The sequence below is a fragment of the Zingiber officinale genome, chromosome 10A, assembly GCF_018446385.1.
Source record: "Zingiber officinale cultivar Zhangliang chromosome 10A, Zo_v1.1, whole genome shotgun sequence".
NCBI classification, from domain to species: domain Eukaryota; kingdom Viridiplantae; phylum Streptophyta; class Magnoliopsida; order Zingiberales; family Zingiberaceae; genus Zingiber; species Zingiber officinale.
In genome coordinates, this window is record NC_056004.1 from 1,686,613 (window position 1) to 1,702,688 (window position 16,076).

Sequence of the window (16,076 nt, forward strand, 5' to 3'; positions counted from 1 at the left end):
CAAAAAATGATCCAGAAAATCACTTATGTAATTTAATAAAAAATTAATTAATCTAAAATGACCCATCTATAAAAGTTTTCCATCAATTATCTAAATAAATAAAAGTTACTCATAATCAATAATCCATTAATTCTACAGTCAATCAAAAAAATCATCCATTAATTAGGACTCAAAATTAAAAAGGCACCTGCTGCGTTATTTCCCGAGGACTTTGTTTATTATTTTTAATTTTAGGTATACACAGAGATTATAGGTACACCACATGCACAATTTATCCTAATTGTTTACGTTTATTGAACAATTGACTTGAAATATTTTACTTTTCTTTTAATTTAAAAAAAATTGATTGATCAAACCCTTGAAACCACTACTCTTGAATGTAGACTTTGACTGGATGTTATCTGTTTAGACAAAAAAACAAACCACGGCATGTGGACAACTAAAAGTGATATCGGATTTGGTCAGAGAAGATGATCTATTTGGATCTGGAACGACCAGCTGATGATGATGATGTAAGGACATACGCAATACGTGAAATAAACAAAGGATTAAGCTTCCATATTACAATAATAACAGAGCTAAGCAAATCACAACATGGTTGATTAAGAAAACTAGATTTTTAGGTGCTCAATTACAAGAGTGCAACATTAGATTAGAACATCAACAGGAATTCCATGGAGCTTCTATTCATTCTTTTGAGGATTCATGGCCATAAAAAACTATCATATCCTTTACCCTACAAGAGAATAATTTCAGAGCTTCAAACAAATAAATTCTAGGCCTGATTTTATTTTATTTTTTTGAATTTATAAATAGTATAGCTTAATTTAAACTTCTATTTGAATTTGGATTAATTGGTTAAAATGCTAGAGTCCCGCTTCTAACACAGATATCAACGAAACGTCTTTAGTTGAAATTAACAAATTGTTACTTCAATCTACAAAGAGAAAAGTTTTAAGAGAAAGTTGTGAATAAGAACGTAGAAACATCATCTTGCCTTAGCTGACGACATATTCACTTATGCTACTGCAACTACTTGCCTGCAACTTTTCTGCACTTTGTGAAATTAATAAGAAACACATGTTAGAGACAAGCAAATAAATTAAAAAGTTGTTCATATTCAATCACAAGAAATATAAATTAAAAGTAATTAGTCAAATGAAATTTCCAAGATTTTAAGATACCTGTAGCAAGAGACTGATGTTTCAAGGGAAAACTAAGGCTGGGTAGAAGCTGTCATTGCAAACGTTAGTACAAAGTAAACAATTGTGGAATGCTTACACAGCACTGGTTCCAACAAGTTGAATAGTTGGTTGTGGGGAAGTTGAAAAGCAACTGATGAATGAACTAGTTTGGGAGCATCTTCCCTTTTCATAGCCTCAAGAAATGGATCACTTCTGTTCCCCTGCTTGATGCTGATGAGCAAGATATGCTTCTTTCATGGATTCAATACAGTGATGAAGTCTTTCTACCTAGCACAGACAAGCCACATGTGAGTGTATAATTGTTTGTACTGATATTATAGTTGTTTGTACTGATTGAAGGGTTTCTAGTTAGAGAAACTAAATTCAAGACAAATGCGTAATCCTAACCAGACATCTGCACCCCTGTGTAACTTTTCTTAGACTGGGACAGTATTCAGTCAATATATGGTGTTTAAAGTATATCTATATCAAAAGTTGATTACGGATATTTTTAAGCAGCAAATGTGCAATGTATTCTATGATGAAATCAATGCATGAAAGAGCAATTTAATGAATAATTACATAATCAAAAATAGTATAAACCAGTCACAAACACACCTAAATTCTAACCTTGGAAACTATGTAGACGAAGAAGTCATGTGTATTAGAGATAGTGATTGGTAAAGCCTTTAAAGCATCTGAGAGTGTCATTCTAGTATCATTCATGAGCACTTGGTGTAAATGTTCAACACACTGGTAAATCTCATTCAGGCACATCTCTTGTCTAGCAACTGTATTCACCATAAAAGTTGAAGGCTTTTTTGGAACTCCATTATTGAAACCAGAAATCAATGCTACACTCCACATATTCTCATGAGAAATATGCCCTACAGTCAAAACATTTTGACGAAAGAAGAATTGGCTAAGAAGCATAAATGACTGGACAACAATTTCTGCATCCAGCAACATTCTTTTCACAAATGCCAATTTTTCTTGCAATAAAACTCTTTGCCCTTCTATTGCAGCACAAATAACCCCAAGTTCCTGAAAAAGAAAACTTGTCATTACTATTTCTCACCATTTGGCAAAAAATTAGATCACAGTCATAGCTACCAATTTGTATTTACAATGATAAGAATGTTTAAAATGAATAATCAGCAATAGATTTTTTTGTCCGTAGCTCTTGTAGAAGTACCAGAAACATTATGACAAATTTTTAACATTATATAGATAAAATTCAATTAGCACCAAGAAATTGAAAAACTCGATGAGCAGATTAAAGAATATTAGAGCATATCAAATTAAGAATTGATCCGCATCATAGGTGCAACTGTTGGCATGTAAACTTATTCCAAAAACATTGACTTTTTCATCTATGCAAAAACAATGCCAGCAACAATTTGACTTCATCAACCATGCAAGGAAGTTGTCAAAATCAATTTGACTTCATATGACTTTTCATCAACTAAGCAAAGTTCAATTATCTTACTAAGTTTAATGAAACCCTCTACGACAAGAGTCATTAGTATAGAAAAGAACAAAATCTAATTATTTTATGTTTAATGATATGATGTATTAATCGCAGAAGAATATGAGAGCATGAATCTAAGTGTATAAATAGGGATCTTGTAGGATGATTGATCCGGTGGTAAGGACGGGGGATCACTCGTTGGCAGGAGGTCAACGACATGTGGAGGTCAAGGGTCAAGAGGGTCAACACCAAGGTCGTGCCGAGCGGACTGGCGGACCATCCCCGGACATCCGACCGACCGGGCGCCCGGTCCGGGTCTCCTAGGCGACCGGACAAAAGACAACCCGACCATGGGACGGGTTTCCGATGGTCAAGGTAAAAGAGTCTTTAAGCCGAGCGGCCAGGACGCTTGGCCAAGCTGCAGGACAGTAATCCGCAATCCTAGCCGAGCACGTGAATAGGGCTTCTTGGAGGACATGAGCGTCGAGCGACCGTTCCGCTCGGCCCGGGAACAGACAAGAGCACTAGGAGACAAAAAGGACAGCTGGTAGCTTCATCCTCGAGACACCTGCCGCCGACAAACAGCATGGTTAGCGGCCGGAGCGGACAGAATATCGTACGGTAGAAGCTTCCACCGTCACATCCGGGATATGCTTGGACGATTGCGGAATGGCGTCAGGCGTACTTTTCTGACACAACCTTACTGAGGTATGTTTGGGGAAGCGTGTCCGCGCCTCCCCGGGGTTCTATATAAGGACCCCCAGACTTCGACGGAGGTATGCAATCTTGATCACTGTAGCCACAGTAACGTTACTCTGCTTCTTCGCTGCCTAACTTGAGCGTTGGAAGGTCGTCGCCAGGAAACCCCTCCCGGCTCGGCTTCTTTGCAGGTTCGCCGAAGATCTACACCGCCAGTCGGAGACAGCGGAGAGTGCCACGTCCCCAGCGTCCGTCGACTCAGCGCTCGGACAGGATCAATGATCAATAATATGTAGTAAACATTCTTCTTCATAGAGTTTCCCTCTCATCCTTGTACTTTTCTTACAAAGTCTCTCCTACATTCTTATTTCCTCGCCCTAGATCTATCAAAATTTCAACAAATTTGGTATCAGAGCCATATATACCAATAGCTTCAATGAGCTCCCTCCAAGTGCCAAGTTAACCAAAGACAACTACAGAATGTGGAGTATACAAATGGAGACTCTATTAGGTTCCCTTGATGTATGGACCTTGTGAAGACCGATTATACTATAGCCGAAACAAGCGATGGGAATGAGTAAGCTCATAGGGCGATGAAGAAAAGAGAGAAGGCCTTATTCACTATCTATCAAGGAGTAGATGAAGCCGCTTATTTCCATTGTTCATCAAATGAGAAGAAATGACAAGGAACTAAAAGATGTTCGGGTCATTGAAAAGATCTTAAGGTCTTTAGACTCAAAGTTTGATTTCGTAGCTATGGCGATCGAGGAATCAAAAGATTTGGAGGTGATGGCTGTGGAAGAGCTTATGTGATCCCTTCAAGCATATGAACAAAGAATATTGAAGAAAAGTGAAGAACTTTAAAGCAAACACTCCAAGCCAAACTATCATTCAAGCAAAATGAATCATTCAGAGGGTTCCTCAACAAGGAAGGGTTTCTACATGGAGAGAAAGAGGTGGTCGTACTTCTAACTCAAATTGGCACACTCAAAATCAGAATGATAGAAATAAAGATAATCAAAAAGGACATGGAAGAGGCTATGGTGGAAGCCGATGTCAAGACCTTGGACAAGGTAGAAACATCGGATGGAGGTATGATAAAACTAAATCTCAATGTCGCATTTGCAAGAAGTATGATTATCACTATAATGAGTGTTGATATAACACTAACAATGGAGAAGAAAAAGTGAACTTTGTTAATAAAGAGGTGAACAATGAAGGACCATTATTGTTGATGGCATGCGATGGGCCAGAATCTGTCTAGCCTAGTACATGGTTCCTAAACACAGGAGCATCAACCCACATGTGTGGGAGAAAGGAGTTGTTCACAAAGCTTGATAAGACGCCAATACGCAATATCACCTTTGGAGATCTCTCACAAAGGTCAATTAAAGGAAAAGGTGACATTCTGTTTGAATTGCAAAATGGAAAGAAGGTATGCATCTCAGATGTTTATTATGTTCCTGATATAAAAAATAATCTTTTGAGCATTGATCAACTATTGGAGAAAGGATATAATACATAAATGAGGGATTTGACTTTTAGTATTCGTGATAAGAGTAATAATCTTAGTGCTCATGTCACAATGGCCAAGAACAAAATATTCCCACTGAAGTTAAGCATCAATGAAGGAAATTGCTTCAAGACAAGCACTATGGATAGTTCTACTCTTTGGCATCTTCGATATGGGCATCTAAATTTTGAGGCATTAAAGCTACTTTCAAAAAATGACATGGTATTTGGATTGTTAAAGATTGAGAGTTCCAACCATGTATGTGAAATGTGTGTTATAATAAAGCAATAGAGGAAGTCATTCAAAAAGTACAATATGAGGCAAGTATCTTCACAACTTGAACTTTTGCATTCCGATGTTTGTGGATCCATCAAACCTATCTCTTCTAGGTATTTCTGACTTTCACTGATGATTATAGTGAAAAAACTTGGGTATATATGTTGAAAGAGAATAAAGAAGTTTTCACCAAATTTAAGTAATTTAAATTTTTAGTTGAAAAACAAAGTGGATATCAGATAAAATGTCTGTGAATTGATCGAGGAGGTGAGTACACCTCGTTGGAGTTCGAAAATTTTTGCAAGGAAAATGATATTCTTCATAAACTCACTATGCCCCAAACACCACAACAAAATAGTATTTCAGAAAGAAAAAAACAAACTATTCTAAATATGATTCGATATATGTTGAAAGAGAAAAATGTCCCAAAAGAATTTTGGAGAAATATTATTGTTTGCGTTGTATATTTATTGAACATGTTTCCCACTAAAAGAATTAGAGACATCACCCCAGAGGAAGCTTGGAGTTTACACAAACCAAGGGTGGATCATCTTCGCATTTTTGGGAGCGTAGCATATGCAAAAGTATAAGAAAAGAAGCGGACAAAACTTGAAGATAAAAGTTAGAAGTATATTCTCTCGGACTATTGCGAGAATGCTAGCGGGTACAAACTGTACAATCCCATAATTAAAAAGCTCGTGGTATCAAGATATGTGGAATTTGATAAAGAACAAGCATGGAATTGGAACAATAACAATAACAATAACAATAATGATGACATGAAGCAAATCTCATTTGAAGAAGATTATAAAGAGAAGAAAGACAAGCAAGGAGAGAGTGAAGAAGTATCATCACCCCAACAAGTTGATACTCAGTAAAAAAGTAATGATCCACACAGTCCAATTGTAAAAAAGATGAAGAACATCCAAGACATATATGACTCAGCCAAGTGATTGATGCAGACTTTGCTCATAATAATTTGTGCCTATTTGCAGGATATGATCCCATACAACAACAACAACCAAGCCTTTTCCCACTAGGTGGGATCGGCTGTATGAATCCTTTTACGCCATTGAGCTCTATCTCCTATTATATCATCATCTATATTTAAATAAATTTTATCTTGTTTTATTGTTGCTAACCAAGTCTTTTTTGGTCTTCCTCTTCCTCGTTTGATATGCATGTTTATCATAGTTTCACATCGCCTAACTGGAGCATTTATTGGTCGTCTAAGTATATGTCCGTACCATCTTAAACGTGTCTCTCGGAGTTTTTCCTCAATAGATGTAACTCCGACTTTCTCTCTAATGCTCTCATTTCTTATTTTGTCCATCTTCGTATGCTCACACATCCACCTTAACATCCTCATCTCTGCAACTCTCATCTTCTGCTCGTGTGCTCGAGTCATAGCCCAACATTCAGGTCCATATAACATAGCAGGTCTAACTGCGGTTTTATAGAACTTACCTTTAAGTTTAAGAGGTACTTTACAGTCACATAAAACACTCGACGCTCCCCTCCATTTCACCCATCCTGCTTGTATTCTATGTAAGACATCTCTCTCAATCCCTCCATCATTTTGTAAAAATGATCCTAAATATTTAAATTGCTCGATTCCAGGCAACTCGTCCTCTCCTATCTTAACAATTGTTTCATTACTTCTAATATTGCTAAACTTAAATTTCATATATTCTGTCTTTAATTTACTAACCTTAAAACCTTTCCCTTCTAGTATTTCTCTCCAAGATTCTAATTTAGTATTTACTCCTTCACGTGTTTCATCTACCAAGATAATATCATCTGCAAACAATATGCACCACGGTACTGTGTCTTGAATGTGCGCAGTGAGTTCATCCATAATTAGTGTAAAAAGATTAGGACTTAGAGTTGATCCTTAATGTAACCCTATCTTTATTGGAAATGCTTCAGTTACTCTGTCTGAAGTCTTTACTCTGGTCGTTACATCCTCATACATATCCTTAATTAGTTCAATATATGCTACACTAACACCTCTCTTTTCAAAAATTCTCCATATAATTTCTCTTGGAACTCTATCATAAGCTTTTTCTAAGTCAATAAATATCATGTGTAGATCTTGTTTTTGCTCCCGATATTTTTCAATTAATTGTCTAAGAAGATGTATAGCTTCTATTGTCGACCTTGCAGAACCCAAATTGATTTTCTGTCACTGTTGTCTCCTTCCTTAATCTTTTTTCTATTACTTTTTCCCAAAGTTTCATAGTATGACTCATTAGTTTAATACCCCTATAGTTTGCACAATTTTGTACGTCTCCCTTATTCTTATATAAGGGAACTACAATACTTATCCTCCATTGATCAGACATTTTTTTCGTTTTCAATATCATGTTAAATAATTTTGTAAGTCATTCAATGTCTTGTTTCCCTAAGCACTTCCATACCTCTATTGGAATATCATCTGGTCCAACGGCTTTTCCATTGTGCATCTCATTTAAAGTTTGTTTTACTTCTGAAGTTTGAATTCTACGATAAAAATTAAAATTTCGATGCTCATTTGACCTAATTAAATTACCCAAGTTAAGTTGGTCTCCTAAACCTTCATTAAAAAGTTGATGAAAATACCTCTTCCACCGCTCTTTTATTTCTCCATCGCTTACTAATACCCTATTACATTCATCTTTAATACATTTTATTTGGCTAAGATCTCTTGTTTTTCTTTCTCTCACTTTAGCTATTCTATAAATGTCTCTTTCTCCTTCTTTTGTATCCAATTTTTGATATAACCGTTCAAAAGTTTCATTTTTTGCTTCACTCACCACTTTCTTAGCTTCTTTCTTGGCTATTGTATATTTTTTTAAGTTTTCCTCATTCTTACAAATATATAATTCCTTATAAGCTATTCGTTTTTCCTTCACTTTCTCTTGTACTTTCTCATTCCACCACCAAGATTCTTTACTTAGCGGTGCATGCCCCTTTGACTCACCGAGGACACTCTTAGCTACTATTTTCAACTTTGATACCATCTTATCCCATGTTGTATTAGAGTCATCGTATATTTCACCTAATGCTTGTACTTCTACCTTCTCCTTAAATATATGTTGCTTCCCATCCTTTAACTTCCACCACTTAATTCTAGGAATTGTATATATTTTCTTTCTATCAATGTTTAAGAATATCCAACACTACTACCCTATGTTGGGTAGTTAAGCTTTCTCCAGGGATGACTTTGTAATCTTTACAAATCTTTCTATCCTTCTTCCTAACCATAAGAAAGTCAATTTGCGATTTATTATTCCCACTTTTGAATGTGACTAAGTGTTCTTCTCTTTTCTTAAAAAACGTATTAGCTAATATAAGGTCATATGCTATCGCAAAATCTAATATAATTTTCCCTTCCTCATTCCTCGTTCCAAACCCATAACTCCCATGTACTCTCTCATATTCCTCATTTTTCACTCCGACATGTCCATTTAGATCACCTCCTATTAAAATCCTTTCATTTGATGAAATATTTTGTAATATTTCATCTAAGTCCTCCCAAAACCTTGATTTGGTAGCTTCATCTAATCCTACTTGTGGTGCATATACGCTAATTATGTTCATAGTTTCTTTCGCCACTATTATCTTAAGGGCTATAATTCTATCCCCTTTTCTAACTACTCCTACAACTTCATTCTTTAACAAACTATCTACAATAATACCCACTCCATTTCTTGTTTTACTCTTTCCAGTGTACCATAACTTAAAACTCGTGTTCTCTATCATCTTTGCCTTCTCACCTGTCCATTTTGTCTCTTGTACACACAAAATATTAATTTTTCTCCTAATCATCATATCTACTACCTCCATTGATTTATCAGTGAGAGTTCTTATGTTCCAAGTTCCAAATCTTAGATTATTAGTTTTCCTATCATATTTGTTCTTATCTAACCTATGGTGTGAGAACTCTTGCCTATTTAACACTACACCCAAGTTCTCATGGAGATGTAGCGGTCCTTGCTGAGACGTTACAGTCGGACCCTGTAACGCGAACTCTTGCATATTTATCACTACACCCGAGTTCTGGAGATGTAGCGGTCCTTGCCAAGACGTTACAGTCGGACCCTGCAATGCGTTCCTTCCGGGGAACAACCTAGCATTAGCACAATAGTTTAATGGATTCATTCATGAAATATTTATCATAATTTGACGCTGGCTGGCAACCTAACGCAACCCTCCTCCTTTATCCGGGCTTGGGACCGGCCATGACCGGTCATCATGGGCGGAGTTCAGGATATGATCCTATAACTTATGAAAAAGCCTCTACGGATGCAAAGTGGAGAAGAGTAATGGAAGAAGAGATTCATATTATAAAGAAAAATAATACATAGGAGCTCACTTCACTTCCGCAAAGACACAAAGCTATTGGAGTCAAATGGGTGTTTAAAACAAAGACAAATGCAAAAGGAGAAGTTGAAAGGCACAAAGTAAGGTTGGTTGCTAAAGGATACAAGCAAAACTACGGGATTGACTATGAAGAAGTCTTCACACCAGTAGTCCAGCTTTAAACTTTCTTAAATGAAAATCTTGAAGAAGAGATCTATATCGAACAACCATCAGGTTTTATCATCAAAGGACAAGAAGAAAAGATATACAAATTAAAGAAAGCTTGGACTCAAGTAAGCCCCTAGAGCCCGAAACCCAAGAATTGATGAGCACTTTATAAAAGAAGACATCACAAAGTGTCCCTATAAGCATTCTTTATACTTGAAGAAGAATTTATATGGAGATATTTTGTTGGTATGTCTTTATGTAGATAATAAAATTTTTACAGGTAATAATATCTGCATAATTAGAGAATTCAAGCAATCAATGGAGAAGGAGTTTGAGATGACAGATCTAGGATTGATGAGATACTTCCTCGGCATTGAAGTACAACAAAGAGAAGAGGGAATCTTTGTATCATAAGAAAAATATGCCAAAGAGATTCTCAAGAAATTCTCAATGGAAGATTGGTATGCTATGAATACGCCCGTTGAATACATCATTAGAATGACTAAAGGGGGAGAAGGCAAACTTATGAATCCAACTTATTACAAGAGTCTTTTGGGTTGCCTTAGGTATCTGACATATACAAGACCTGATAAATTATTTGGAGTTGGTTTGGTAAGCATGTATATGGAAACTCCAAAAACTTCTCACTTAAATGTAGCTAAGATAATTCTTAGATATATCAAAGGGACAATTGATTATGGGTTTCTCTATTTATCAATGAATGATATGGAGTTTTTTTGGTTTCAGTGATAGCGATTGGGCCGGAAGTTATGATGATCGCAAGAAACAATCAATTGAGTACTACTGGATACGTGTTTTATCTTGGTAATGCTGCATTCACTTGGTCTACAAAGAAACAATCAATTGTTGCTCTATCAACTTGTGAAGTTGAGTATATTGCTACAACCTCTTGTGTTTGTCATGCTATTTGGCTAAAGAGATTACTCCAGAATCTTAGATTGTAGCAAGAAGCAACAACCAAGATCTATGTGGATAATAAATCAGCAATTGCTTTAGCCAAAAACCCAATTCATCATGAAAGATTCAAGCATATCGATACTCACTTTCATTTCATAAGGGAGTATGTTAAATCGAAAGAAATAGAAATGTTCCATGTGAAGTCAAGTGATCAAGTAGCTGATATATTTACAAAGCCTCTAAAAGCAGAAGCTTTTCAATACCTAGGGGTGTAATCGAACCGAGCTAAGCCGAACAGTAAGATGCTCGAGCTCGGCTCGATAATGTTTTCGAGCTCAAAATCAGGCTTGAGTTCGGCTCATTAATTTAATCAAACGAACTCAAATGAACTTTTTTTCGAGTCGAGACCCGAATAACTCACGAGCAACTTGGCTCATTTACACCCCTATCAATACCTAAGGAATTTGTTGGGAGTTCAGATTTTGGCATGTAAACTAATTCCAAAGACAAATTGACTTCTTCAATTATGCAAGAACAATGTCAAGAACAACTTGACTTCATCAACTATGCAAGGAGGTTGTTAAAATCAATTTGACTTCATATGACTTTTCATCAACTAAGCAAAGTTCAATTATCTTACTAGGTTCAATGAAACTCTTTATGACAAGAGTCATTAGTATAGAAAAGAACAAAATCTAATTGTCTTGTGTTTAATGATATGATGTATTAATTGTAGAAGGATGTGGAAGCATGAATCTAAGTGTATAAATAAGGACCTTGTATGATGATGAATACTATGTAGTAAACATTCCTCTTCATAGAGTCTCTCCCCCATCCCCGTACTTTCTTACAAAATCTCTCCTACATTCTTGTTTCCCCATCCTAGATCCATCAAAATTTCAACAGGAACTTGGTTGGATAATGCTCATATAAAATAATTAAAATTGGCAAAAAGTATGTGGACCATATACTTCTATTGTTTTAATTGATGGAAGAATGTTTGTGAACTAATTACACAACTTTGCATTAATGGAAGATTCAAAAGTTTCAAAATGGTGAACATCCTTTCACAGTCCTTTCCCTTACCCTTATTGGCAGTATAGATTGATATTTTGCTCTATTTAACCGTAGCTAACTTCAGCACCAGATAAGACTAGCCTAACTTACATCTCTTTACTGTATCTCATTCCCCCTGCAAATGTATTGCAAATGTGCTGCCATCTCTTCTTATTTTAAGGAGAGACAACAAATCTATTAATTCTTATAGGCTTAAGATAAAGTTGATCCAATGTATCATAAACATTAGTCACATCATGTGCAGCAGTTGGTTAGTTGCCAAGAAAGAAACTATAAATGTAGCATCATCTTGTGTATTAACTAATTAAAACCTTTGATAATTGAAAAGGAGTTGACAATTATTTGTAGAGATGGAGACGGTAGTGCCAGTGACTACTATACTTGGATGTATAAATGGAGGACTATGTGCAGCTAATAAGTAATGACAAAACCTTGAAAGTCCTGTTAGAGTGAAGCTCAAAGGCATCAATTAACGCAGATGAACCAAAAAGCCGACTGCATTGATCCAATCTGTTACTTTCAGCCTTGTACTCATAAATCCACGCCCTACAAGCAATATCAAAACATGCAAGTGTAACAATAAAATCGAGATTTGAAGAGACATGACTTCGTATACCGTTGTCTCTATTAAACATAACTTGGTTGCCTTCAAATGGAGATAGAAATACACAAGACTAAATGTATTTGCAATCGGTAAAATGAAGAAAAAGGTAACTTTGTCGATCGACTCAATAGACATCAACAAGAATGGGGAAAAAATAAACATTTAAACTCATCTACAAGAAAAGATAAATAGAACAAGTGACACTATGGAGATCAAATGCTAATATCACAACAATAACAGATTAATTAGAAGCTACCAGTATCAGCCGAAGGATAAATAAGTTAGAAACAACTAACGCAGTAAAGAAGCTACGTACACTGAACCAAAATTCCGGAAATTGAGACAAAACAGAAAAAGAGTCAAAAGATAAAACTGGCATACTCGAGCTGCAGTAGAATATTCTGCGATTCGGGATGCAGATCCTCGAACTTGGAGTCGTATCCCGCAGGCTCGCCATCTGTGGCGAGCAGCAACGCCTGCGGATGATACTGCGCACCCGGCACAACCACCGCTGCCCCCGCAAGTTGCTTCCTGAGAACTTGCTGCCCCAGAGGGTTCGGATTCTGTAACTGCAAGACCGATTGCTCAGGCTCCGGAATGTCCGAAGGCCATAGAGCCCGCGGCTGCAGCAACGCCTTGTTCCCCGCACGCAGGCGCGATCGAGTTTTCGACGGTCGAGGAGTTGAGGTCGAGCTCAGCGGCGAGAGGGGGAGCCCTCTCGGGGTGTCGGGCGAGTACTGCGAGGGCAACAAGAACGGGAAGGTAGAGATCGGACTCCCAGGGGAATCTGTCTCCGCCATGGCGGCCCAACCAGATTCCTAAAGCTCCGAATGGACGACGATGCCCTTGACGAACACCCAAAGTGTCCAAGCCCTCGCTTCAATTCCGTGATGATCTTGGGCCTTTTCGTCCTCGAAAAGCAGTCCGTCGGCTTTGGGCTAACTCCTCCGAAGCCCACCAAAGAAAACGATGAATATTGCAATATTATTAAATCATTTACATAAAATATTAAAACGATTTAAGAAAATATTTAATCGAAGTGCCAAGTTGCTGCAGGATCGAAAGACACATAGCAATTAGTGATGTCATCGACGAGAATAATATAAGATTAATTTTAATTAATTATATACACTGTTTCCACTAATTAAACCTGCTGCGTGCTTCATCGCATACCTGCAAACTAATTAAAATAGGCAAATTATATTTAAAATGCTCTAAATCTCACAAGGATCGCATTAATTAATAAATAGTGTGATTCCGTGTTATCCGAAAAGTCTGTCTCATTTTTCTTGGCAAATTTTATTTTATTTTTATTTGGTACTTGCGTATTAATTTGTAAATGATAATCAGTACGGTGCCGCATAATTTAATATGCTTCGGTGGAGAAAAATTATTAATTTTATGAATTGAAATTTAAAAATAGCACAGTTAACCGAAGGGTGCAGTTGCCGGATTCCTAAAAACCCACCTAGATTTGTCAAAAGTGCATTTATTTTTCATTTAACTTTTGCCAATGACTACGATGCTAGATTAAAAAATAACACCACTTTCATATTGGATTTCAAAAAATGTGTTGGATTTTAAAAACAGTAGTCTACTGTATTTTAAAAATCAACAACTAATTTTTAAAATAGATCACTACTATAATTATTATTTTTTAAAAATCAGATATTAATTTTTAAAAGTTAATATTACAATTATATTATTTTTAAAAAATTTAACATAAGTGTCCATGGGATGCACAATTTATTAGAAGGTGGCACATTTGATGTAATAGAATAAGGATCAATTTTCGACGGAGTTATATTCTCAGAAAAAAATATTTCAATCATATAATTTATCTCACTTCATATAATATGAGTACAAACTGTGAGGGACATTTCATATGAGCGTAATATTTATAATTTGAAAATTTAACACCTAGATTTGTTATAATGAGACATGGATTAATTTCTGACGGACGTATCTCCTCGAAGAAAATTTTTTCTACTTCTTAGTAATTTGATGGTCAACTGTAAATTAACTTCATAATTTATCTCTCTTTATATAACACGAGGACAACTTATATATCTGGGTGACCATGACCATAAAATCTTTTTATTACTTAATACGGTGATGAGGAGGGGCCCCATCTCTCGGAGAATAGTTATCACGTGGAGGTCAAAGTTAAGGCAGTCAACGCTTAGAAGCCATTGGTCGATTGGCGCGAGTATGTCCCGACAGGGAAGCGAAAGGCCCGATCCGGTGTCACCTTTTGGCTCGGCCATGTGTCGATCGCTCAACGCTCAAATAAGAGGACGACAAAAGGAATAGTATGCAGAAATCGAGCCGAGCGGTAGACTCGACATCAGCCGAGCACACGGACAGTGGACTTCCGGCCGAGCGGCTATCCCGCTCGATCCAGTCACAAATCATGCAGACAGTGGACTTTCGACCAGACGCCTATCCCGCTCGGACCGACAATGGATAGCACGTGGACAATGAAATTCCAACCGAGCAGCTTGTAACACCCACTAAGCTTTTAAGATAAGCATATGAATGTAGGATTTTTACCTTAGAAAAATAATAAGAAGTGGGTTAAAGCAAAAAGAAATAAAATGAAACAAAAAGAAGAGGAGGTCAAGGATTGAACCTTGAACCTCTTATATTATAATTCATAGGATTAATTAGTATAAACCAATTGGGATAGAGAGAAGATATTGATAGCAAAGGAGGAAAACTCATGATAAGGGTAAGAGTAAAAGTTAGCCAAAAGAAAACAAGAAAAGAGCAAGAGAAAGGCAACTTGCCTTCCTTCTTTCTCTCCCTCTTTCTTTCTTCATTTTGCCGAAAATTTAAGAGGGAATTAAAGGGATTCATTCCCCCTTATTTCATCATGAATGGTGAGAATAAATTAGGAAATAAAATAAATAAAAGAAAAAAATAGAAAATGGGTTAAGGGAGAAGGAAAGCAAAAAATCAATTTTGCTACCTCTTCCCCCTTAACATAAAAGGGAGCAAGAAAAGAGAAGGTTATTTTTCTCTCATTTCCTCATCCTCCCTCTCCCTCACCGAACACCACTTCCCTCTCCTCCATCTTCGGCCCCAAGCCAAGGTTTTCTCCTAAGAAAGCCTAAGATACAAGGAGGACTTAGCAAGGGAATCAAGGGAAAGGAACTAGAAGAAGAGGCTACTTCTTCCATCACCACACCTTAGATCCACAAGCGAAAAGGATGTAAGCTTCCCCTCACCTGTGGTACAAGGCTTTTTATGTGATTTTCGGATTTTATGAGGATTATAAAACCTAGAAAAGAATTTAAGAAATTTCGGCCAAAGAAGAGTTTTCAAATCTAGGAAGGTTTAAACAAGTCCTCATTTCATGATATTTTTCTATACTATGTAGGAAGGTTTTTCTTTCATGTTTTTATACCTATATGATGCTTGATCAGAGGAGTACCTAACCCTAGAATTTCGGCCAAAAATATTTTCAAAAGGTTGGATAAATCATTGTTTAACCAAACTAGTACAAGATTTCCCCCATGAACTACTAAGGGTCTTTTATTGGTTTTCTTGCTTGAAAGTTACTTGGAACCAAAAGAAATCCACTCATATGTTTCGGCCAAGAAAAGTGCTTAGGGTTAGGAAGACCTTTAAATTTAAGTAACCATGTTTGTATGATAGAATATAGAGTTCTCTTAAAGAATTGCATGTTGAATATTGTTAGAAATTCATGAACTCTTATTTTAGATTTTCGGCCATGATAAGATGGATAGCTTAGAAAAGCTTAAACAAAATTTTAACATGCTCAAGACCTCTGTAATATTATGATATGGAAGTTGTTTG

At 36.5% G+C, this 16,076-nt stretch overlaps 1 protein-coding gene across 4 annotated transcripts; it reads right to left on the reverse strand.

The window, feature by feature from the left end:
• Positions 1–892: 892 nt before the first annotated feature.
• LOC122026316 (nuclear pore complex protein NUP58-like) lies at positions 893–13,091 on the reverse strand. 4 transcript variants are annotated; one of them, XM_042584988.1, is made up of 5 exons: positions 12,636–13,091; positions 12,082–12,196; positions 1,815–2,228; positions 1,185–1,468; positions 893–1,056 (listed from the first exon to the last, which is right to left on the reverse strand). In XM_042584988.1, the coding sequence occupies exons 1-4, from the start codon at positions 13,052–13,054 to the stop codon at positions 1,439–1,441; spliced, it is 978 nt and encodes a 325-aa protein (XP_042440922.1). In that variant the 5' UTR covers positions 13,055–13,091; the 3' UTR covers positions 893–1,056; positions 1,185–1,438. The 4 variants fall into 4 exon arrangements, with proteins under 4 accessions (XP_042440922.1, XP_042440921.1, XP_042440920.1 ...); XM_042584987.1 differs by having other exon boundaries at positions 893–1,051; positions 1,185–1,472; XM_042584986.1 differs by having other exon boundaries at positions 1,185–1,472.
• Between the last annotated feature and the right edge of the window lie 2,985 nt (positions 13,092–16,076).